Raw genomic sequence first — 25,106 nt, 5'->3', positions numbered from 1 at the left:
TTTACTCAAGACTTTTCCTGGTACCCAGAAAAGACAGCTCCTGGCGTCCTATCCTGGACCTCTCTATTCTAAATAACTTTTTGGCAATCCCAAAATTCAAAATGCTAACACTTCAACAGCTGCTTCCTATGCTAGGCAAAGATGCCTGGTTGGCAACCTTAGACTTAAAGGAAGCTTACCTACACATTCCAATAAGGGAATCTTGCAGGAAATACCTACGCTTCACAGCAGGCTCCATGCACTTTCAGCTCTTTGCACTTTCATTTGGCTTATCTACTGCATCCAGGGTATTCACAAAGTGTCTAGCTCCAGTCATTGCATTTTGCAGGCAAAGAAATATTCAAATATATCCATACCTGGACGATTGTCTAATTCAGGCAGAAAGCCAGGGTATACTACTGAAACATCTGGCATTTGTAAAGAAACTTCTAACCTCACTGGGGTACACCATAAATGAAAGGAAATCTCATCTAGTACCCTGTCAACAAATTGTATTCCTGGGAGCAAGCTTGAACACAACTTCCCAGATGGCTTACCTCACGCCAGAGAAACAAGTTTATTTGACAGCCTACTTCAAACTACTGGCCACAAAGACCCAGCTGTCTGCAAAGAAAATCCTGCAAGCCCTAGGGTTCATGGCCTCTTGCATTCTGCTAATTCCATATACAAGACTACATATGAGGAAACTACAATGGTATCTAAAAAGCCTATGGTGTCAACATTCTCAGGACTTGGAATTAATGATTCCTATCATTCCTTGTATAGAGACAGAGTTCCTTTGGTGGACAGAGGCCTGCTACCACAACAAGGGGCTCCCATTCAGTCTACCCCCTGCCACCAAACCCTAACATCAGACACATCACACTATGCATGGGGGCTCACTTGGCAGGGCACTGCATTCAGGGCAAATGGAACCCAAGTCAGATGCACCTGCATATCATTCAAAAAGAAATGCTAGCTGTACAGAATTCCCTGACAGCCTTCATGGACCACATTCTTCTAGGACAATTATTGGTAAAGACAGACAACACCACTGTTATTTGGTACATAAACAAGCAGGAGGGAACCCACTCATACCCTCTCTGCAGACTAGCCATGGCTCTGTGGAACACAGCCTTGAGCTACCAGGTTCACCTACAAGCTCAATTCCCGCCAGGCAAGCTAAATTCACTGGCAGACAACCTAAGCAGAAATCTCATGGATCCACACAAGTGGAAACTGGAACCAAAGATATTCAACCTTTTGAGAAACAAATGGCGAAATCCAGAGATAGACCTGTTTGCCTCCCCTCAGAACTACCAATTGGACAAATTCTGCACAAGGACTTCCCACACTCAAGCTTGGAAAGTGAATGCCCTGTCCTTCACCTGGGAAAGCCTCTCAGTTTATGTCTTTCCCCCTCTACCTCTCCTCTCGGAAGTTCTGCGAAAGATCAAATAGGGCAAACCAAGGACAATACTGATTGCACCAGACTGGCCACGCCAGCACTAGTACCCCCTCTTGTGCAGTATGTCACTGCTGGAACCATGGCACCTGCCACCGACCCCTTCCCTGCTGTCCCAGCAGGAGGGCCAGATTCTGCACCCTCAGCTTCAAACCCTGAACCTTGCAGCCTGGCTAATTCCTTGCGTTCTCCAATAGTATCCCTCAGAAAGCAGCTGCTAGATGTCATTCTGGAGTCAAGGAGGCCTAGTACTAGAAAATCCTATGCTGAAAAGTGGAAAAGATACTGTTCCTGGAGCCAGACTCAGGGGATGGGCACAGTGGTGCTTACCACATATTCTTCAGTACTTAACAGAGATGCTCCACAAGGACCTTTCCTTCTCGTCAATTAAAATTCATGCCTCTGCCATTTCAGCACATTATAATACTGAACCATCCCTCTTCTCTCACTCCCTGCTAAAGCAATTCCTCAGACGGGCCAAAAATTTAAGACCTCCCAGGAGAGCCCCTACTCCAGCCTGGGACCTTAACTTTGTATTGTAAAAGCTCATTCTACCTCCTTTTGAGCCAGCTGCAACTGCAGAGTTGAAATTCCTTTCTTGGAAAACAGCCTTCCTTCTAGCCATCACTTCAGCAAGAAGAGTGTCTGAATTACAGGCCCTCATGGCTGTGGAGCCCTTCATCATCTTCCAAGCAGACAGGGTGTCCCTCAAGACCAATCCTTCCTTTATGCCTAAGGTGGTGTCTAGTGTGGCCCTTCATCAGTCCATTCATTTGCCTACTTTTTCCCAAATCCACAAAACAAAGGAGAACGAATACTGCACTCTTTGGACGTAAACAGACAACTTAGATTTTATTTGGACAGGACTAAGCCTCTCGGAAAATCTGAACAGCTGCTAGTTGACTTTGCTGCAGAGGCAGAGAGGAAGGCCATTTCAAAGCAAACCATTTCTAACTGGGTAGCCTATTACGTTCATTTCTGCTATAAGCACCATGGAAAACTTACCCCACAGGGGATAAGATCACATTCCACCAGGGCTGCGTCTACCTCTACAGCCTTTCTCAGAGGTGTCCTTACCAGGGACATCCTAGAAGCTGCTACCTGGAGCTCTGCATATACCTTCACAAAGCATTACCACATGCCTTGTCATTTTGGCTTTTTCCCAGTTAGGGGTCACCACAGCGGAACTCCGGTCCGCTAATGATTGGCAGTATTTTTTTTTTATGGTGCCGAGTTGCCAGCCCGACGCCCAACCTTCAGCGAAGGCACGCCCATTCACGCATGTCTTTTGGAGGCCACTCGATCCCGGGGAGGACATGCAGACTCCACACAGAAGGCACTCCAGCCGAGAATCAAATGGGAGAACCTCTTGCTTTGAGGCAACAATGCTACCGCTGTACCACCACGGCTATACAAGCATTACCACATGATGTCTATTTTTTCTAAATCCAGAGCTGGTTTTGCCACTGCAGTTTTGCAGGGCTTAATAGCTGGTCCTAATGCTCTCTAACTTCCTCCTCCCTTCCTTAGCTTTGGGAATCAACCCAAATGTAATGACTGCAACAGTGAAACACGAAGAACATGATACAGTTGTGTACACTTATCATAAATGTAGGTGTTCGAGTGTATTCACTGTTGCAGTCCTGGTTACCCTCCCTCCAGCCCCCTGACTTCTCTTGGCTATACTTTTCTTCTTGTTTAGTGTATTTTAGCTTTCTGGTGTATTTGCTTTTTGTTGGAGGTGTAGTCTAACATATAATTGCTTTCCATTATGGGGGCACCTGACATCTGGGGCAAGAAAAACTGATGTAATGGCGTTGGCTGCATGTTTCTTACCCCTGACGTCATGGAAGAAGAGACAGCATCCAACGCAGGAATCCAAGACTTTGATATTCAGGCCGGCTGAGAGCTACCTGCAGGCAGATAACCCAAATGTAATGACTGCAACAGTGAATACACTCGAACATCTACATTTATGATAAGTGTACACAACTGTACTTTCCATCCTTGAGGCTGATACTTGGTCCTCTGTTCATACCCTTACCTAAGCATTATAAATTGGATGTTATTTCCAGAGCAAAAGCTGGCTGTGCCAAAGCTTTCTTGAGGGCTGTTCTGGACCTCCCAAGTTTCCTTTTGAGCTTTTGTACTCTCCCTTTAGTAAAGAATACTGCAACAGAGTTATGGAAGGACATAGTACAACTGTGTACAATCTTACCATAACAGTAGATGTCCTTTGCTTCACCACTGCCGTATTCACTCTGTCTCTTCTTTCCCTTCTGCTCTATTATATTCCTTTTTTCTCCTTCTGGATGCACATGTCCTTCCTGCTTCCTAGGACTGTTATTCCTCCTGGGGCTATTCACTTCTGAGGTATGTTCTTCTGTTCATCATCTCTATGTCACACATCTTGAGCGGTGAGCATATGCAAGACATATGATGTCTATAAAATTCTAAGGTTTTGATGTACTGGCTGGATGTTGGGATACTCCTGGCAGGGAATCCCTTAGGTAAAGAATACTGCAGCAGTGAAGAGAAGGACATCTACTGTTATGGTTAAGATTTTACACAGCTGTATTTTCACAACTTCAGTATCAAGAATGTAGATTATCAAACCTTTTGAAGAGCATTTAAGAAAATTTAAACAAATGAGACCCCATTAAAACATAAGCTGCAAACCAAAAGATTATCTAAGCAATACTATACAATACTACTGTTTAGCTCAAATGTAGAAAACTAAGAGTTGTTAAAAGTGCATTTAGAAAAGACAGTGGCATCGACATCTTTGACATGGTAGTTACCTAAACTCCAAGATCACACAAGAAGTTATACATTGTAGCAAGCACTGCTGAAAACTGTAATATGCAATACCTAACTCTAGATGATGTTTGGCATGCCATATTAACAGAACCAACCAACAAATTTATAGATTAAGAGAAGCACTCAGGATCAAAGCATAAAAATAACTTAAATAGCTAAACCAGTTTTCATCCAGAGGCAGTCGTATCACTGCCATCTTTGGATATGCACAGACCATTCCTACCATAAATTGATTATTAAGTTTAAAAAAACAATTAAAGCCTTTGCCTAAAGGTTCAGTAGTGAGATGCCACTCTTTTCTGTTGCTTTATCCATTCCTCCTGATTCTTTGCTTCACAGCAGAGTTCATGGAAGAAAGACTATAACTCATGTTTATCACTACTTGTTGGCCACGTAGGGCATGGTGTAAGTCTGTGAAGTACCTCACAATGTTGTAACGTCTTCCATTTCATAAAATAATTTAAGTTTAAAAAAAAAAAGAAAAAACAGTTACATTTTTTCTAAAGCTTTAGCAGTGGGATACCATGCTTTTCTGTTGTTTTACACATTCCTCCTGATTCCGTGCCTTACAACAGCATGGGTGAGTTACTCCTTGTTGGCCAAGTAGGGCATGGTTTCAGTCTTTGAAGTACTTCACATTGTTGCAAAGTCTTCCATTTTAAGATTGTGGGTATGTCTCACGTTTTTTGGAAGTACCTAGCTGCACCTCGGGACCTCGCTTGTGATGTAGATCCCCATTGTACTGGATTTGCAGGCTGGGGTCTCAGAAGGGATGGAGACTACCAGAAGCCTTTCACTAAAAAGTCTGGAAGCAGTTTTATATTTTGGACAAAGCAGTATCCATTTCTGCCCAGGTCTGTCAACTTACAAGTGAGTTTTGTTGCGTTTCCGACATCTGTATGATTTGGACTTGTTATCTTATGGCCATATTCTGTTTTTCAGGTCTTGCTGCACAGCATAACCCTGTGGGAGAGCATGATTGTGGCCCAGGATCAGCCCTTTGAGAATTCTTGTAAAGGCATGTTGTATTTCTTTCCACCTTTGAAGAACCCCTTTCACTTGTGAAACTTCAAACTTTATGGTTGTCAAATTTACTTGTCCGGCGCTGGCTAATATTGAAGTTTATTTTGGAAGAAACTCTTCTTTTTAGTCAGCAGTTCCTGAGTTGCTTCTTACTTAAAGGATACAAGGTTCTACAGGGACCAATTCAAAGCCCTGTCATTGTACTCTGTATCCTACAGACTGCTAAAAAGTGACCCGTGTCTGGTGTAGAAGGCATCCATCAAACCAATACTAATGGATTTAGTGTACATCAGCAAGTCAAATGGCATCAGAAATACTGGTTTTAGGGATGTAAACCTCTCCTGCAACATCAACAGAACAGTTTGTAGGTAAAGGTATATCTCAAAGAGGATACTGTTGCTGTAGAAGAGACTCCACATCAGCATAAAACAAAGTTTGTCCCTTTTCAAATTTAAGCACAACTTGTTTCCATGAATCGGAAACAGAAAATTGATCCTAGGACTGCCTCCTGTACTACTAATGGACAGAGACTGCTCCTAAATGCTTTATCCCATGCATGGGTCCCTTCAACTTAACTATGGTATGATCCCAGTTATTCTCATTAGACACACTATGTAATTATTGACCTTGGGATGGTTAAGGTCATTCTCTAGCCAAATGGGTTAGGTTAATTGGAGCACAAAAAGGGAAACTGCCTAAACTTAAAATGACCCACGAGGGCAGATAGCCTAGTACTTAACTATGAAACTGTGACTTAAGTCTTGAAGCTTTATGTGTTTATGTATGAGGAACCATGTCTGCTACAAGGCTATGCTATCTGTCAGAATAAACCCTTGATGTTCATCGTGTTTCACTGTTGCAGTCATTACTCTTGGGTTATCCTGCTGGCAGGCTACCCGCAGTCGGCCAGAATTCCAAAGTCTAGATCCGACGTCGGTTGCTGTCGCCTCTTCCCTGACGTCAGCGCGCCAGGGGTATAAAAGATGCAGCCGACGCCATTTTCTTCAGTCTTTCTTGCCGTGCGGTGCCCGAAGCAAAAGCAGTTCGCAAGTGCTGGTTGGCCGACTCCTAAGATTTTCAAATCCGAATTTCAGAACCGAAGTCTTCATTAAAGCTAAGTACCCCGTTAGGGAAACATTTTTTTCTTGCTCCAGACCGATGTCAGAAAAAGTTAACAATTGTATTTCTTGTGGGAAGCAAATACCTCATAAAGATTTTCACTCTTACTGTATTCCTTGCCTAGGCCCTGATCACAACGTTGCTAGCTGTTGGTTTTGTGCTAGATTTAACCAACGCACTATCAAGCGCCAGTTCAAATTTGCATTTCATTACTTTGGCTGAAGATTTAATTATATAATGCCGTCGGACCAGCCGACAACCGGAGTTTACAAAAAATGCAAGGACAAGGACAAGGATAGGCATCCAAGGTCCAAAACCGACGAAGCCCCTACTAGGCCAGTCGCCAGTTCGCCGGTTCTCAGTGAGGCGCTTTCGCAGCCCCTGGCGCCCACTACCTCAGAGTCACAGGCCATTACTGACTCCCATGTGGAGCCGACTGGGCCTCTGGATACTCAAGGTATTGGACACTCCGAAATCATTCCCTCAGATGGGTCCGGAGACACTGAGCAGGCATCGGCTTCTGAGGGTGTCTTTAGACCTACACAGCTATATATTAAGCCATCTTCAGCTTCAAAGACTAAAGCAGCCCTAAAGACAAAGAAACAAGTACAGCATTCTCCTACTCAGACTTCCATGCCTAAAAAACAGATGCTCAGAATGGCCGAAGACCTAATTACTTTGATCAGGGGCTCCCATCCCCCTCCTGATAAGAGGCCTAGGCAAGATACAGAGTATGATTCTTCTGATCAGGTATCTATTTCCTCTGATTCCTCTTCTGAACAGGATTACCCCGTGCTTCCCTATGAGGATTCTGATGCTGAAGAATCCATTCCTTCAGCCTCTCCTCCTGAGGATTATTCTTTTGGGGAAACCCTGCATACTATGAGGGAGCATATCCACTGGGAGAGCCAAGATTATTCTGAATCTAAGAAAAGGCTCAGAGACTTTTTGCTACTTCCTCAGCACAGACCCCTTGCTATTCCACCTGTTCTAGACATTGTAGATGATGTATTTTCAGAGTCCGGCCTGTCCCCTGACTCTTTACCCCCTGCACCTGCTAAGCCAGACAGATGCTACAGGGTCCCGGATTCTCATAAATTCCTATATAAAAACCCCGCTGCTGACCCAGAAACTATATCTCAGGGTCCCAAGGGGGTTAAAGCTTCCACTGCAAAAAACCCTGTTCCCTCTGATAGGGATTCTAGGGCTCTAGACAGATGGGGGGAAAAAGTCTACACTTCTGCTACCCTGGCTGTAAGGGATTTAAATTGTCAGTTTCATATGCTTAAATATCAGCAATATTTAATGTCACTGCTTAAACAGAAAATGTTCACAAATACTGAATGCTCAGAGAACAAGGAATTGCAGGATTTATTGCATGCAACTGAACAAGTGGGAAAGCATACTTTGCAATGTGGTTATGATTCACTGGAGGCCTCTTGCAGGGCCGCTGTTACAGGTTCTGTTATTAGAAGGCACGCTTGGTTAAAGGAACAGAATCTGCCTGATCATGTTAAAGCAAAATTATTGGATGCACCATTACAGCATGATACTTTGTTTGATACTAAAGCAGAAGAGGTGTTGAAACAAAATGGAGGATAAAGCAAAATCCATGCAGACAGTCAAGGATTTCTTACAGGTACAGCCACCCAGGTTTAGCAGGAACTGGCCTTCTAAAAATTGGTCCTTTCCAGTGTCAGACAGACCACAAAGAGGCAGATACAGGCGTCCCAGAGGCAGATCTCAGCCCCAAGGCTCAGACAGGCCTAAACAATGGGGTGCTCCTACCTCCAAAAGCGGAGAAGATAAATCATAACTTTACAGGAAACAGTCCCAATGACTTTTCTCTACCAGTCCCAAGCAGTTTTCTTTTGACAGCCCCCTTAGGGGGAAAACTAGCATTTTTTCATCAAATTGGCAAATGGTTACCCAAGACAAATGGGTCCTGAACATAGCGTCCCAAGGCTACAGGTTCCATTTTCACACACTGCCAAGGTCAAAGGGCATGCCAGACCTGCCACACAATCAATGGGCAGAGGCACAAAAGCAAATTACAGCCCTCATGGACATGAGGGCCATTCAGCAAGTACCTCAACAAGAGCAGGGGCAAGGATTTTACTCCAGACTTTTCCTAGTACCCAGGAAGGACAAAACCTGGAGACCAATACTGGACCTGTCTACACTAAATACGTTTCTGGAAGTTCCAAAATTCAAGATGTTGACACTACAGCAGCTACTGCCCATACTGGGCAAGAGGGCTTGGCTCTTAACTTTGGACCTAAAAGAGGCATACCTGCATGTCCCAATCAGACAATCTTGCAGAAGATACCTCAGATTCATAGCTGGCTCAATGCATTACCAATTCTCTGCACTGCCCTTTGGCTTATCTACTGCGCCCAGGGTCTTCACAAAATGCCTGGCACCAGTAATTGCGTTTTGCAGACAAAAAGGAATTCAGATATATCCCTACTTGGACGACTGCCTAATTCAAGCAGAGAACAAAGACACTCTTCTACAGCATGTGGCATTTGTAAAAAGATTACTAATTGGCCTAGGGTACACAGTAAACGAAAAGAAATCAAAACTAGTGCCCTCTCAAGAGATAATATTCCTGGGTGCAAGTTTAAATACAACTGCCCAGATGGCTTATCTCACGCCTGACCAGCAGAAGCAACTGACTACTTACTTCAAGAATTTGGCAACAAAAACCCACTTATCTGCAAGGAAAATCCTGCAGGCCTTGGGTTTCATGGCATCCTGCATTCTACTAATTCCATATACCAGACTGCATATGAGGAAACTACAATGGTATCTGAAAAGTGTTTGGACTCAGCATTGCCACAGCCTGGAGACAGTAATTGCACTCATTCCCTGCCTACAACAGGAGTTTCGATGGTGGGCAGAAGCCTGTCACCACAACAAGGGTCTGCCATTCAGTTTACCCACAGCCAGACAGACACTGACAACGAATGCATCAGATTATGCCTGGGGGGCCCATATGGCAGGAAAATGTTTTCAGGGCACATGGCCTGCAAACCAGATGCATCTTCACATCAATCAAAAAGAGATGCTAGCTGTTCAAAATGCCCTGACAGCTTTCAAGGACCTGCTTCATCCAGGACAGTTACTGATAAAGACAGACAACACTATGGTCATGTGGTACATAAACAAGCAGGGAGGTACACATTCCTACCCCCTCTGCAGACAAGCAATGACCTTATGGGACACAGCATTGGCTTTTCAAGTTCACCTGCAAGCACATTTCCTGCCAGGAAAAACAAATACTCTGGCAGACGAGCTAAGCAGAAACCTCATGGATCCCCACGAATGGAAACTGGATCCACAAGTCTTCAGCATGATAATAAGGAAATGGGGATGCCCAGACATAGATCTATTTGCCTCTTCCCCACAACTGTCAATTGCAGAGATTTTGCACAAGGATTTATCACAAGCAAGCATGGAAAGTGGACGCCCTATCGTTCAGCTGGAAAAAGCTAACAGTATATGCTTTTCCCCCACTGCCTCTCCTTCCCAGAGTACTCCTAAAGGTCAGACAAGAGAAGCCAAAAATGATACTGATTGCACCAGACTGGCCACGCCAGCACTGGCACCCAATCTTAAAGAGCTTGTCTCAAGGTCCAGCATGGATATTGCCTCAAACTTCTCACTTGCTGACCCAACAAAACAATCAGATCCTGAACAGCCAACTCAGGACCTTAAATCTGGCAGCATGGCGGATAATGTGGCCCTTCAGAACACTACACTTTCAAAATCTGTTATGGATGTTATCTTGGAGGCCAGGAGGCCCAGTACCAGAAAATCTTATGCAGAAAAATGGAAGAGATTCCGTGCTTGGAACCAGGAACAGGGCATTGACACGTCTGTACCAAATATTCCTCAGATTTTACAATACCTAACTGAGATGCTGAACAAAGGCCTTTCTTTCTCATCAATTAAGATTCATGCCTCTGCCATTTCAGCCCATTACAATACAGAACCTCCTATCTTTTCTCATCCTTTAATAAGGCAGTACCTCAGAGGGGCCAAAAACATTAGGCCTCCAAGGAGAGCACTAATTCCGGCCTGGGACCTCAATTATGTTTTGGAAAAACTCACACTGCCTCCTTTCGAGCCAGCATCAACAGCAGATATAAAATTCTTATCCTGGAAAACAGCTCTGCTCCTAGCAATAACCTCTGCAAGGTGAGTCTCGGAGTTACAAACACTCATGGCTGTGGAACCTTTCATAATTTTTCATCCAGACAGGGATGTTCATCGTGCATACAGCTGCAGTCATAACAGATGGGTTATCCTGCCGTCAGGCAGGTCCTCGGTCGGCCGAATTCCAAAGTCTAGGTCCGGCGTCGGTTGTCGTCGCTTCCTCCCTGATGTCAGTGCGGCAGGGGTATAAAAGAGGCAGCCAACGCCATTTTCTTCAGTCTTATTTGCCGCGGTGCCCGAAGCAGAAGCAGTTCGCAAGTGCCGGTCGGCCAACTCCTGAGATTTACGAAAGTATTTCAGCCGAAGTCTTCTTGAAAGCTAAGTACCCCATTGGGAAAACTTTTCTTGCCTCAGACCGATGTCAGAAAAGTTAATAATTGCATTTCATGTGGGAAGCAAATACCGCATAAGGATTTCCACTCTTTCTGTATACCTTGCTTAGGCCCAGACCACGACGTCTCGGCCTGCCGTTTTTGTGCTAGATTCAATAAACGCACTATTAAGCGTTGGGCGGAGTTCGTCCTTCACTTTTTTGGCAAAAAATTTAATTATATTATGTCGTCGGATACTCCGACTCCAGTTTTGAGCAAAAAACGCAAAGATAAGGACCGACATACGAGGTCCGCACCACCTACTGAAACCACGCTAAGGCCGACTACCGGTTCTCCGGTACTCAGCGAGGTGCCTACGCAGCCCCTGAGTACCGATGACAATGCATTACCGGTGTCTTCAGTACCCGAGGTCGCAGGCTCCTCCGTCCCCATTCCTACTACAGATACCGACGCCACTCCTGGCGGGGAAACTCAGAATTTAGACAGGCCTGCTATTTCTCAAGGGGTCTTCAGGCCTTCCTCCTTCTCTATTAAAGCCTTCACTAAATCTAAAACAGCCATGAAAACCAAAAAACAGGTTCCTCAGACACCCTCCCAAGGCACCATGCCTAAAAAACAGATGCTTAAAATGGCTGAGGATTTGATTACTCTTATCAGGGGTTCTCAACCCCCCTCTGACAAAAGGCCCAGATTAGAGGAAGACTACCCTTCCTCAGATCAAGCTTCTGTTACCTCAGAACTATCTGAGGACCAGGATTATGCCTATTCTCCATTCGAAGACTCTGATGCAGAGGAGTCTATTCCCTCGGTCTCCCCCCCTGAGGACTTCTCTTTTGGGGAAACCCTGCATACATTGAGGGAACACTTTCACTGGGAAGGCCAAGATTACTCATATTCCAAGAAAAAGCTCAGGGAATTTCTTCTTCTCCCCCAGCATAGGCCTCTGGCTATCCCTCCTGTTTTAGATGTATTGGATGATGTGTACACAGAAGCCAGCCTTAATCCTGATTCTTTGCCTCCAGCTCCTGTTAAACCAGACCGGTATTACCGGGTTCCTGATTCTCACCAGTTCCTATATAAAAGCCATACTGCTGACCCAGAAGCTATTTCACAGGGTCCCAAGGGAATTAAGGCCTCTACTGCTAAAAACCCATTACCTTCAGAGAGAGATTCCAGAGCTTTAGAAAGGTGGGGGAAAAAGGTGTACACCTCGGCCACTTTAACCATGAGGGCATTAAACTGTCAGTTCCACATGTTAAAGTATCAACAGTTTTTGATATCTCAGCTGAAAAGCAAGATGACACAACCAGAACAACCAGATTTAAAAGAGTTGCAGGATTTGTTGCATGGTGCAGAGCAAGTGGGTAAACATACCTTGCAGTGTGGTTTTGATGCTTTAGAGGCCTCATGTAGAGCTGCTGTTACGGGGTCTGTTATACATAGGCATGCTTGGCTCAAAGAGCAAACCTTACCAGATCATGTCAAAGCTAAATTATTAGATGCACCTCTTCAAAAGATGTATTGTTTGGTGTTAAAGCTGAGGAGGTGCTAAAGAAAATGGAGGAAAAAGCGAAATCAATGCAAATAGTGAAAGATTTCCTGCAGGTACAGCCTCCACGTTTCAGCAGAAACTGGCCTTCAAAAAATTGGTCCTTTCCAGCCACGGACAGACCTCAAAGGGGCAGATACAGGCATCCAAGGGGTAGAGGGCAACCTCAAGGATCTTTCAGAGCCAGACAGTGGCAAGCACCAACCCCAAGAGGTGGAGAAGATAGTTCACAGTCTTTTAGAAAACAGACACAATGACTTCCCCCTGCACCTGCCAAGCAAAGCTTTAATGGCAGCACCTTTGGGCGGAAAACTGACATTATTCTCAAAAAACTGGCATATTGTTACAAAAGACAAATGGATTCTGGACATTATAGACAGAGGCTACAGGTTCCACTTTCACACCCTTCCAAAATGAGACGCATGCCAAACCTGCCACAAAATCAAAGGGCAGAGGCACAAAAACAAATTTCAGCTCTCATGGACATGAAAGCAATTCAAGAGGTACCTGCAAAAGAACAAGGTCAAGGGTTTTATTCCAGACTATTCCTGGTACCAAGGAAAGACAAAGATTGGAGACCTATCTTAGACCTATCCATCCTAAACACATATCTACAGGTGCCAAAATTCAAGATGTTCACATTACAGCAGCTTCTTCCCATGCTGGGCAAGGAGTCTTGGCTGGTAACATTGGACCTCAAGGAGGCATACCTGCATGTCCCTATCAGACAAGATTGCAGAAGATACCTCAGATTTCTTGCAGGTTCAACCCGTTACCAATTCTCTGCATTGCCCTTTGGCTTATCTACTGCGCCCAGAGTGTTTACGAAATGCCTGGCATCAGTAATCGCCTTCTGCAGACTACAAGGGATACAAATCTACCCATATCTGGACGACTGCGTGATCCAAGTGGACAGCAAGGACATACTACTGCAGCACCTGGCGTTTGTAATAAAACTGTTGAACTTCCTGGGATACACAGTCAACAAAAAGAAATCAAAACTAATACCCTCTCAACAAATAATTTTCCTGGGTGCCAGCTTGGATACAACCACCCAGATAGCCTACCTCACGCCAGACAAGCAAGGGCAACTGTCTCAATACTTCAGAAAAATGGCAACTTACACCAGGCTAACTGCAAGGAAAGTCCTGCAGGCTCTGGGGTTCATGGCATCTTGCATCCTACTAATCCCATGTGCAAAGCTGCATATGAGGAAACTTCAATGGTACCTAAAAAACTTATGGTCTCAACACAGCCACAGCTTGGAAGCAATTATACCACTCATTCCATGCCTTCAAAATGAATTTATGTGGTGGGCTCAAGCTTGCCGAGGAAACACAGGTCTTCCTTTCTGTGTACCTCAAGCAACTCAAATCATCACAACAGACACCTCAGACTACGCCTGGGGAGCACACATGACAGATCAGTGCATTCAGGGAAAATGGACACGAAAAGAGAAGCACCTTCACATCAACCAAAAGGAAATGCTAGCCGTGCAAAAGGCTATTATGACCTTCAAAGACCTACTGCATCCAGGCCAGCTATTGATAAGGACAGACAGCACCACAGTGATGTGGTACATAAACAAACAGGGCGGAACTCATTCATACCCCCTATGCAGGCAAGCCATGACCCTATGGAACACAGCACCGGAATTGCAAATTCAACTACAGGCACAATTCCTGCCAGGAAAGGAAAACACACTGGCAGACAACCTAAGCAGAAATATGACAGATCTACACGGATGGAAGTTGCATCCTCAAGTTTTCACAAAGATAACTCAGGCATGGGGACAGCCAGACATAGATCTCTTTGCTACCCACAGAAATTGCCAGTTGAAAAAATTTTGTTCAAGGACCTATCATCCACAGGCCTGGAAAATGGACGCACTTTCCTTCAATTGGGCAACATTGACAGTCTATGCCTTCCCGCCTCTTCCTCTGCTGCCCAAAGTTCTATTAAAAGCCAGAGCAGAAAGGCAGAAAATGATTCTCATTGCTCCAGACAGGCCAAGACAACACTGGTATCCGCTCCTGAAGAGCCTGACACATTCCCCACCATGGATCCTACCTCTAGTCCCTCTTCTGTTGTCCCAGCACAACTACAAAACTCTTCACAGCCATTTCAAAACTCTAAATCTAGCTGCATGGAGAATTCCTTGATTTCCCAACAGTTTCTCCTCTCCAAGGAGGTGCAGGATGTCATCTTGGAGGCCAGAAGACCTTCTACTAGAAAGGCCTACTCCGCCAAATGGAAACGATTTTGTGCCTGGAATCAAAAGAAGGGACAGAATCCTTGGGTAATAAATATACCTCAAATGTTACAGTACCTAGCTGAGATGTTAAACAATGGACTTTCCTTCTCCTCCATCAAGATCCACGCTTCAGCCATTTCTGCACAATACAACACAGATCCTCCTTTATTCTCTCATCCTCTCTTAAGGCAGTTCCTCAGAGGGGCAAAGAATATAAACCCCCAAGGAAACCACCAGTCCCTGCTTGGGACCTCAACTTCATATTGGAAAAGCTGACCCTTCCTCCCTTCGAGCCAGCTTCTTCATCAGAGTTACAGTACTTGTCATGGAAAACAGCCTTTCTTCTGGCTATCACCACAGCTCGCAGGGTTTCGGAGCTACAGGCCCTCATGGCTGTGCAACCATTCATCATTTTCCATCAGGACAGAGTTTCCTTACGAACCAACCCTACCTTTATGCCAAAGGTAGTATCCGGTGTAGCTTTGAATCAGACTATCCACTTACCTACCTTTTATCCTAATCCACAAAACAAAGGGGAAAGACTACTACATTCCTTGGACATTCACAGACAACTTCGTTATTATTTGGACAGGACAAAGCCATTCAGGAAATCTGAGCAACTTTTTGTGTCCTATGCTGCAGGTGCTCAAGGAAAGGCTATTTCCAAACAGACAATTTCAAAATGGATAGCCCACTGCATACGCTTTTGTTACTCATTTCATGGAAAAACTGTGCCTGCATGCTTCCGATCCGCTGACCGAGGACCCGCTTGACGGCAGGATAACCCATCTGTTATGACTGCAGCTGTATGAGCACTTGAACATCTACATTTATGGTAGGTACAAAACTGTACTTTTCTCTGAGGACAAACCCTACATTTATGCCTAAGGTGGTGTCCAGTGTGGCCCTCAACTAAACCATTCACTTGCCTACCTTTTACCCAAATCCACAGAACAAGGGTGAGAAAATTCTGCATTCTTTGGACATACACAGGCAGTTGCGCTTCTACTTGGACAGAACTAAAGCTTTCAGAAAGACTGAGCAACTTTTAGTGTCATATGCTACAGGATCACAAGGAAAGGCTATCTCAAAACAGACTATTTCTAAATGGATAGGCCGTTGCATCTGTTTCTGCTATTTTCATCATGGCATATCAGTGCCTAAGGGCATTAGGCCTCATTCCACCAGAGCAGCAGCCACTTCAACAGCCTTCCTCAGAGGAGTACCTACCAAAGATATTTTAGAGGCTGCAACTTGGAGTTCAGTGCACACCTTTACAAAGCACTACCACTTGCCTCTCTACTCTAAGTCCAGAGCAGGCTTCGCCACTGCAGTTCTGCAGGGCCTCATAGCCTCTCCTAATCCTATTTAGCCCAGCCACCCATCCTCAGCTTTGGGATTCTACCCAAGAGTAATGACTGCAACAGTGAAACACGATGAACATAGTACAGTTGTGTACCTACCATAAATGTAGATGTTCGAGTGTATTCACTGTTGCAGTCCAGGTTACCCACCCACCATCCCCTTCTCTTTGCTGGGACTTATCTGCACTTCTCTATCCTATACAACCTTTTTGGTGTATTTGCTTGTAGATGAAGGAAATGTTATTTTTGTGCATGCATTTCTTATTGGCATATTTTTCAGCCTACCAATTTGGGGCACCTGACATCTGGGGCAAGAAAAACTGAAGAAAATGGCATTGGCTGCATCTTTTATACCCCTGGCGCACTGACGTCAGGGAAGAGGCGACAGCGACCGACGCCGGACCTAGACTTTGGAATTCTGGCCGACTGAGGGTAGCCTGCCAGCAGGATAACCCAAGAGTAATGACTGCAACAGTGAATACACTCGAACATCTACATTTATGGTAGGTACACAACTGTACTTTTCTTTCTGAATGGACTTTCCAATATATCCTTGAAATTTTCCATCAGACTACCAGTGCTGGACTGCTAGTGCTAAGTGTACACCATCAACTTTAGGGTTACCTGAACTAGGTGCAAGAGTTCAAGAAGATTAACCATTTGTTCACCTCCTTTGCTGCATGGAGGGAAGAGCTTGTAGCTACCAAACAGTTTCCAAGTTGATTGCCAAGTGCTTTATTTTTGCCATCAGGAAACTAAAACACATTTGGCAAATGCTGCATTCAGAGCTCTATTGAGTAGAAGAGGAGGAGGATTAGCTGCTTCCTTTGCTTGCTTGCTTTAAGATGTCTCTATTACAGACATCTGTGATGTGGCCATTTAGTTTTCATTGCATAATTTCACCAAGCACTAATGTCTTAGTTGCGGCTTGTGGTGTCAGACTGCTTTGGGAATTCAGTACTTTAGGACTTGACTGTCTGACTCCTTCCTGCTGGCAACTGCTTCTTATTCAGACCAGCCAAAGACCCATTAAGGAGCATCTTTGATGTTAGATGCAGCAGACATGTTTCAGTATATCATTCGATCTAAAAGAAGACCCTCCCTTGGTCAGGAGTACCCTTCCATCCACCCCCTGCGGATGAGTAATTTTTCACTAGCTGCAGCTTTTAGAGTTTCTTGTAAGTTTGGAATGTATAGGTTTGTAATTTACATTGGACTCTCTAAATTGACCTTAGGCATGAGTGAGTGCGTTTGTGTGCCTTCTCTGGAAGGTTGGGCGCTGAGCTGGCAACTTGACACCTTAAAACTGCACTGCCAGTCATGAGCGGACAGGTGATCCGCTGTGGTGACCCCTAACTGGGAAAAGCCGAAAGAAGAAGAAGATTAATGCACCTAGTCTATGTTATTTCTTGGTTTGTTTTTGTTGCATGTAATTTTGACAAGTATATGTTCATGTTTCAATTGTTTATTGATGAATTAGCAAATGTGTGTTAATTCTTGATTTCCAGGGTCATGGAGTATGTTAGTACAGGTGCGCAGGATTTTAAAATGTGAATTATGATTGGTGGATTCATACATATTCCAGGCTCATTGAGTCTTATGACCAGTCATTACTTTGTAAGTACCCTCCCTCAGGCCACACCATATATCTGCAGGAGGGCTGCACCAACCAGTTTTTGAATACATTTGTGAATACTCATCCTGTCATCAAGGTTATATCTAAAGGAAGATAGTGAGTCACACTGCTTAACATGCAGGGGAAGTTTATCGCAGAGATTTGGAAGGCACTAGGTTATAAACATATTCCTCCACCATGTTTTATTTATCTGTTGCTGAAAATATAGGTATTTGTTTCTAGTACTGGTGGAGATGTGAGAGTTGCTGAGGTCCAGGAGGTTGTGGAAAGTTTGATCTTAATGGCATGTTAACGAGACAGACATCTCCCTTCAAAAGTCTGTTAAGACATTGAATAATGGAATAGGGATTCTAGTTTCTCTCAGTAGCCCAGGGACCTTAGGCCTGTGATCTTCTTAAGTAAAAATCTTTAGGGACTTTCTAATTGTTTGATATGTTTACTGAGGAAATCCCAAAGAGGGTATTGTGCTCTATAATTTGCATGAGCAGTATAAGGGAGTGATTACCTGTTTAGACCTTGATGGTATTCCTTTGGCAATTATCTGGCTTAAATAAATGGATTTCCTGACAACTGTTGTCTCATGATGATCAAGAAAGAGGGAGCTATCCACTCAAGTACCTAGGCCCTGACTATATTTTCAATTTGCAGTGTTGTGTTGTCTGTACTGTATTATGTGGGGAATGGTTGTCTACCAAAAGTGATGATGCGACACTTGTTAGCATTTAATTTGAGCCCATTTTTCGTACACCAAGCGTTTACTAGTTAAGTTAGTGCTGGAGGGTTTGAGTGTCCTAGGGCGACTTAACAATAACCTGCAGTTTATAGTCATCTGCAAACTTTGTGAGGTCATTGCTCCCTACTTGGAAATCTGAGAAGTAAATAACTAAAAAGGGGGAGGTCCCAGCATTGAGCCCAGAGGGACACCACTGTTGTTATTCATCCTCCCACAGGTGTGTTGATTTTTAAAGTGTTTAGCTTTTGCACGATATCATCATGGGGAATGGTGCTGCAGGCCTTAGCCAGGTCAAGATACTCTGTGTACATTGCATGGCTACTATTTACAGCCTCTGTAACCCTTTTGAATAAGTTTACCATATTAAATAGATAGGATCTATCACTTACACAAGCAGCCTGTTGGGGTCAATTATAAAAAAAGGTTTTGATATTGCAATTTGAAGTTAATATGTTCAATGGTTTTGCAGATGAGGATTGTAAGACTGATAGGTCTTTAATTACCCAGGATAGTTCTAAAGCCACCCTTATGGAAAAGATCTGTCCAACAAAGCATCCATCATGAATGGTCTTCTCACTGATCACTGATATAGGAAGAACATATCTTTAATGTACAGCTAGAGACACAGTTTATCCTATTCCTCCAAATTACAGTTGAAGAATGAATGGAGGTTGGTATAGTGGTTAAGGTATTTGCCTCCCAGATACAAGGTGCAGTGTTTAATTCCTACCTTTGGGAGGGAAACTGGCTAGGCTTGGAATGGCATATTAAGGAAGCTAGCCTAGTCATTAGATGTGAAATTCAGTGAATTCTGAACATTGAATATTGTTTGATTACTGTTGTCTTACTTTGCTGCTGTTTAGAGAATTTGTATTTTTATCTGAAAAGTTCTGCATTGTGAGATTTTTGTTTAATGTATAATGGCATTATTTCTGATCTAGGCCTGAAAGTTCCTACCACAATTACAGTCACTCTGCGAGGACAGCCAGCTAGAGTTTCTCCTGTAAGTCCAGCTGGAACCTGTTTGCCAAAAACAGAGGCCCAACAGGTAATTAATTTCTTAATGACACAGTGAGAGGCCATGTTGAACAGTAGTTGCATGCAAATACAGGTTCAGATTATTTTTGTGCAGGTAACTCTTGGAATTACACCACCATGGCAGCAGCTGCGGTGGTGGTGCTGCGGTAGAATTGTCACCTCAAAGCAAGACGTTGTCCCGTTCGATTCTCAGCTAGAGCATCTTCTGTGTGGAGGCATACATGAATGGGGCGTGCCTTAGTTGAAGGTTGTGCGTCAGGGCTGGTAACCCGGTATGTAAAAATCCACTACCGATCATTAGCAGACCGGAGTTCCGCTGTGGCGACCCCTAACCGGGAAAAGCCGAAAGACACAAAAAAACACCACCATGGCAGCACTGAAGACTAAGAGCAGTCAAGAGTATGAGGTTAATTGGGGTAGAATGAGGAAAGTAGTAATGAGTCTCTTACCCTTGGTAGTGCAGCCACATGTGGTGCCCACTAGCCCGTCCTTGAGACTTGATATGAGCATGTATAGAAATTAAGAAATCGTTTCTGTGCATTGTTATATATTTTCTGTAAATTGGACCTATGTGAGGTGGTATAAAAAATTTTGTTTGTATAACACTTTCCAGCACAGCATATCAAAATGGTTCAGACAGTGCATATAGTATTAATTCCTCAGATCACAGTTTGAATGTGTGCCTGAAACTTCATTTTTCTGAAGATGTATGAAATCTGGGGCAGAGAGACTAAACTGTTCTAGTTCATCTTCATCCCTACTTGGTATAGTCAACTATGAAGTCACTGTATGATAGAGAAAATACATTACTTGATTTCTTTACTAATTTTTACTGAACTTATTGCTTTCTGTACAACAGTTCTTTCAGTGTTTAATGTTACTGTTAACAGTGAACTATTTTTTGATGGGTTGAGTAGGAGTAGGTCTTAGATAATTTAAATAATCAAATGTGTGACCACATGTAGTAAGCACATAATACCCATAAACAGCCAAGAAACTGCATATACTGCTTTTGCAGAAAGACGAGTTTAGTTACATATTTCTTAATTTTTCTTAATACTGACTGTAAACTATTTTCAGTTGATGCTCAAGGAGGCAAGCTCTAAATGCAAACATGAAGAAGGCTTCAAAAACAGTAATAACGGTATGTTTGTTTGTTTGTAGTCTTAGCCACTGTTTTTAGCTTTGTCCAGGACTGATTCTGGAGTAACTTTTTTGAGAACTGTGCATAAATTGGCAAATGTAAACAGTAGCAGAAAAACAAATTAGTATGCAGACAAAACCCTACACATATCCATTGGTCTTTATTGTATCAGAAGCTTTGCATACGTGTAATGTTCCAGAAATCAGAAGAGCAAACTTAGTCATCATACAGCTGGCAAAGTGTTTGGAGGGAAAAGCATAAAAACGGACATATTCTAGTAAACAAAGTATTTACACTGTACAAATTTTCAAAACACTATAGAATTGCTTTTTATGGAAAGTTCTTTTTGCAGGCAGAGAACATGAGGATGCAGATTGTGGTCTAGGCTAACAAAATTACAGAATGTCCAGTATGGAAGATAATGTTGATAAAGCTTCCTTCTGTCAGATAAATGAGAGCAAGTATTCATTAGAAAGAATAAAGAAGACCAAGGAGGTGTAGCCAGATAGAAAAAGAAAGCATTGGGGCATAAGTATCCTAGTTGTGAGAGTGCAGTTTGTAAAGTATATAAGGAGAGGAGCATGTTTGAGAAAAAGGCGGGTAAAGAAGCAAGAGGACTTTGAAGTAGGTGTGGGTTAGTAGAATGGGGAGTGGGGTTAATGTTAAGGCTATTGAGTTGGTAGGGAGACTGAGAGTATGTATGAAAAGCGAGAAGAAAGTGAGGGATGGAGAATAGGTTTAAAAAGAGGTAATACAACAAAGGAGTGGCATAAGAGAAAAGAGAGTATAATTCAGGTGAAGGACAGAAACAGAGACAGAAAAGAAGTTAAATCATGTGTGGATATCCAAGTAGATGCCCTGACTGTAAATATCTTGAGGATTTAGTTTTCTTGGTTATGTCATCAGCAGGTCCATCTGCCATCTTCAAATGTCCACTCAGGAAATAGCAGAGGGACAAATTGAGCAGGAAACTATAAGATGCTGAGCAGACATGTCAAGCTCCCATTGTGGCATTAGCCAGTCAGACTGAGGTGATCGGCTGTGGTGAGACATGTTTGCAGTCCCAGAACTGACCATCATCTCCTCTTCGGCATGCTGATGACTCACTTTTGGAGGCCATCATAGTTAGGGAATAAGCCAAGTCCATATAGACTGATGTCTTGCACAGGCCTGGTATTCTCCAGACACCCAGCCTTTGGAGAGAATTAAGAACATTCCTGGGTAGTCATTTTGGAAAGTGAGGACAGGATCCATAAAGTTATTTTTCTGAGAAGTTGTTAAGGGTTTTGGTATGAGGTCTGGACTTTCTGATCGGGTTCCAAATCTTTTCAAGTGGACATCCCCTCAAAAACTTTGAAAAACAAAGATTCATCTTTAGAAGTTGAAGATGAACCTTGGGATGTTAATCTGGTGAATCTGGGTTATTTCTCCCAGATCTCCTCTCCCCTCATCTATGATTCTTATGCTTTGGATATCTCCTCGGACTCCCAGACTGAGAAAGTATCCCTTGGGGAAACACTGACCCAAAATTATTATTATTTTTTTTAAATGGGAAGGCATAGGAGCTTCTGATAGAAAAATAAATTATATTCCTCTGGAAGTGGAATCCCCCAGCTTGTGGCTGTACCTCCTGTCTTGGGTACCCTGGAAGATACATCTTTAACTGTATCCTAGGCTTCAGCCTCCCAAGCCCTCACCACCAAAAAGACAAATAACTTTTACAGGGGTGCAAGACACCACAAATGTAAAGTGGCTGACTCTGCAGTGGTCTCTATGGATTCTGTCAAGGGGAAAATGTAGATGTTCATCTTTATATCACTGCTGCAATAATGCTGGCAGATGGGAGATGTATCTTGCCAAGGATTCCATATGTCCAGCCAGTAAGCCAACAAAACTTAGGTGCTCATTCCTCATGCACTCTACATCCGACCATAGACCTAGGCACAAGGAACATATACTGGTACTTAAGAGATGTACAAGCGTGAAAATCCTCAGAACTTAACTTGCTGCCAAAATGGGAAGGAAGACTTTTCCAGTCATCAAGCATTTTACAAGCTGTCCAGAATCTTCTGCTTAGTCTGGGTTTTCATATCAGCCTTCAGAAATCTTCTGTCACGCCTTCACATAGAGTTGTATTCCTGGGAAGTCTATTGGATTCTGCAATGGGAAAAGCATTCTTCCTCCAAAGTAGGGATGAACCAGTAATTCTTTGGAGTTTCGCCAGTCAAAGCCACACGTCTCCAAGGGAATTTCTCGTGATTTGAGACTACATGGCATCTACAGTTCTGGCCATACACCACATGAGGAAAGTACAGTGATCCATCAAATCAGTCTGGATTCAGCATCTACAAATGTCCTTTCGGATCCCACTTCGTGTATTTGTAAAGTGGCAGCTATTTTGGTGGCTAGACCAGATCTTTTTCAATCCAGTTATCACATTCTCTTTTCCAGCCCCAATACAGGGTGCTACTACAGCTGCATCAGGTGTGGTGTGACAAGCAGTTTCCAGAGGGATAAATATGCAAGCTCTTTGGAACTCTTCAGACAGAAACATATAAATGTCATAGAGATGATGATAGTGATCAATGCAATGAAAGCCTTAGATCATCTCTAGTCCCAGGACCTCTGTAAGTATCGACAGACAACAAAGACTACCACAGTGATGTGGTTCATAAACAAACAAGGAGGTACCAGATCCTGTCCTCTCTGCAGACTGGCTATGACAGCCTCAGAGATGGCAACTCAACTAATTTTGACTCTGCAGGCTGTATATATTTATTCTGAGCAAAACATGATTGGAGACGAGCTCAGCAGGGACAGGACAAGCCTGCATAAATGGATGCTTCTTCCTGGGTCTTCCAAGAATTGATCCAACTGTGGGAAGCACCTCAGGCAGATCTGTTTGCCTCCTTTCAGAAAAGACAACTTGAGGAATTCTGCTCCAGGAATTCTCGCAAACAAACCTGGAAAACAAATTATTTTTCATTCCCATGGATGGGAATGCTCTTGTATGCTTTTCTCCCCTTTCTACTGAGATCCAGAAGGATTCTGAAAATATTATGGTGGTGACTCTCTTTTGGACCAGGTAGTAGTGGATGTTCATTGTGTTTCACTGTTGCTGTATTAACTCTTTGAGATTTCCTGCTGTGGAAGCCCTTGGCAGTCCCAGATACCTGCGGCTTTAATCCTCTCTGCCTAGCTCAGCAGACACCTTCCCTTCTGACATCAGGATGTCAGAGTACAAGGGATGTCGGCCAACAGCATATTTTCCATTCTTTCCTTTCTTGCCTTTAAAAGCTTGCTGTACCTTTGCAGTGTCATTGGTTGGTCTGAAGCTAGATCTTAGATCAGCAAAGAGAAGTACCCCATTGGGGAATGATTTTGTCTTTTCCTAAGTTTAAATTTTACTAGATTTCAGTTGCTAAGGTAAATGTTTGCCTAGAGAGTGGAAAACAAATCCCTTATTAGAATTTCCGCACTGTCTTTCTTTGTTTTTTTCTTCTTCTTTGTTCCACAACATGCCCAACTACCCTCAGTGTGTTTGCTTTAATTCCAGAACTGTAAAGGATAGGGTTGAGTCTTTGGAAAATTTTTTAGAGAGGGAAAGGGATTGTTGATGGCCTTCACGCTATGGCATCCATCTGTCAGGATGATTCATGTTTTTCTGTGCAGAAAAGAGAAGAGTCTGAAGACACAAAGGGTACTGGATGAGAATCGGCTGCAGTCCAATACTCCTCCTAAGCTCATGATCATCAAAGGAGAAGAAATGTTTTCACAGTCCTTTCTGAAGACAGTGCATGTGGCCAAGGCCTTTTGGAAGATCATTTAGGAGCCTGCTACCCTGTTGGCCCTCTCAACATCCACATGGGCCAAAGGACTCAGGATATAGGATGTGTCTGGCATCGCTGTGCAGATCCCGGTTTCAGACTCCTGTTCCATACCTAACTTAGGGGAGGTCGGTGTCTCCTGAGCATTAGAGTAATTATCAGCTGACTGGACTACAGGACATGGTCATCTATCAGCCCAAACCGTGGACAACATCCCACACCATGCCAAGTCCGGACCCAAGGCCAAACAAAAGGAGGCTCTTTCCAGCTTGCCTCAGCCAAGGCCTTCTGTATATCAGTTACACCTGGCCTTTACCAACAGGGTCAGGCTGCCTGAGGATCTCATAGATTTCATGAGATCCAGGTAGCTCAGCCCACAGGATATTCTCATAGAAAAAGAAAGGAGGATAGTTTTCCCAGGAGTCCTCTGATTTTTATGACTCTGATGATGGTGAGCTAGCATATGTTGACCAGATTTATATGGGATCTTATGCTAACTCTTAGTCTGATGAAAACCTTCCTCAATCTCACCACATGAGGATTTTACCTTTGGAAAGATTCTGCACAATGTGAGTGAATTTTTCAATGTTGAGGCTCAGTAT

The 25,106-nt window shown here is 43.6% G+C and overlaps 1 protein-coding gene across 4 annotated transcripts in view; it reads left to right on the top strand.

Annotated features, from left to right (window-relative positions):
• KANSL3 (KAT8 regulatory NSL complex subunit 3) overlaps positions 1–25,106 on the top strand; it is a 2,067,031-nt gene that overhangs the window by 1,921,080 nt on the left and 120,845 nt on the right. For all 4 annotated transcript variants that reach the window (XM_044084373.1, XM_044084371.1, XM_044084372.1 and 1 more), the window contains exon 20: positions 19,437–19,543. In XM_044084373.1, the coding sequence (XP_043940308.1) occupies positions 19,437–19,543 (107 nt within the window). The remainder of the gene's footprint in view (positions 1–19,436; positions 19,544–25,106) is intronic.

Source organism: Protopterus annectens, chromosome 9.part0, assembly GCF_019279795.1.
Source record: "Protopterus annectens isolate FY-2018-M chromosome 9.part0, PAN1.0, whole genome shotgun sequence".
Classification (NCBI taxonomy): Eukaryota; Metazoa; Chordata; order Ceratodontiformes; family Protopteridae; genus Protopterus; species Protopterus annectens.
The sequence above is the reverse complement of the archived record's forward strand: the minus strand, read 5'-3'. Positions and strand labels throughout refer to the sequence as shown.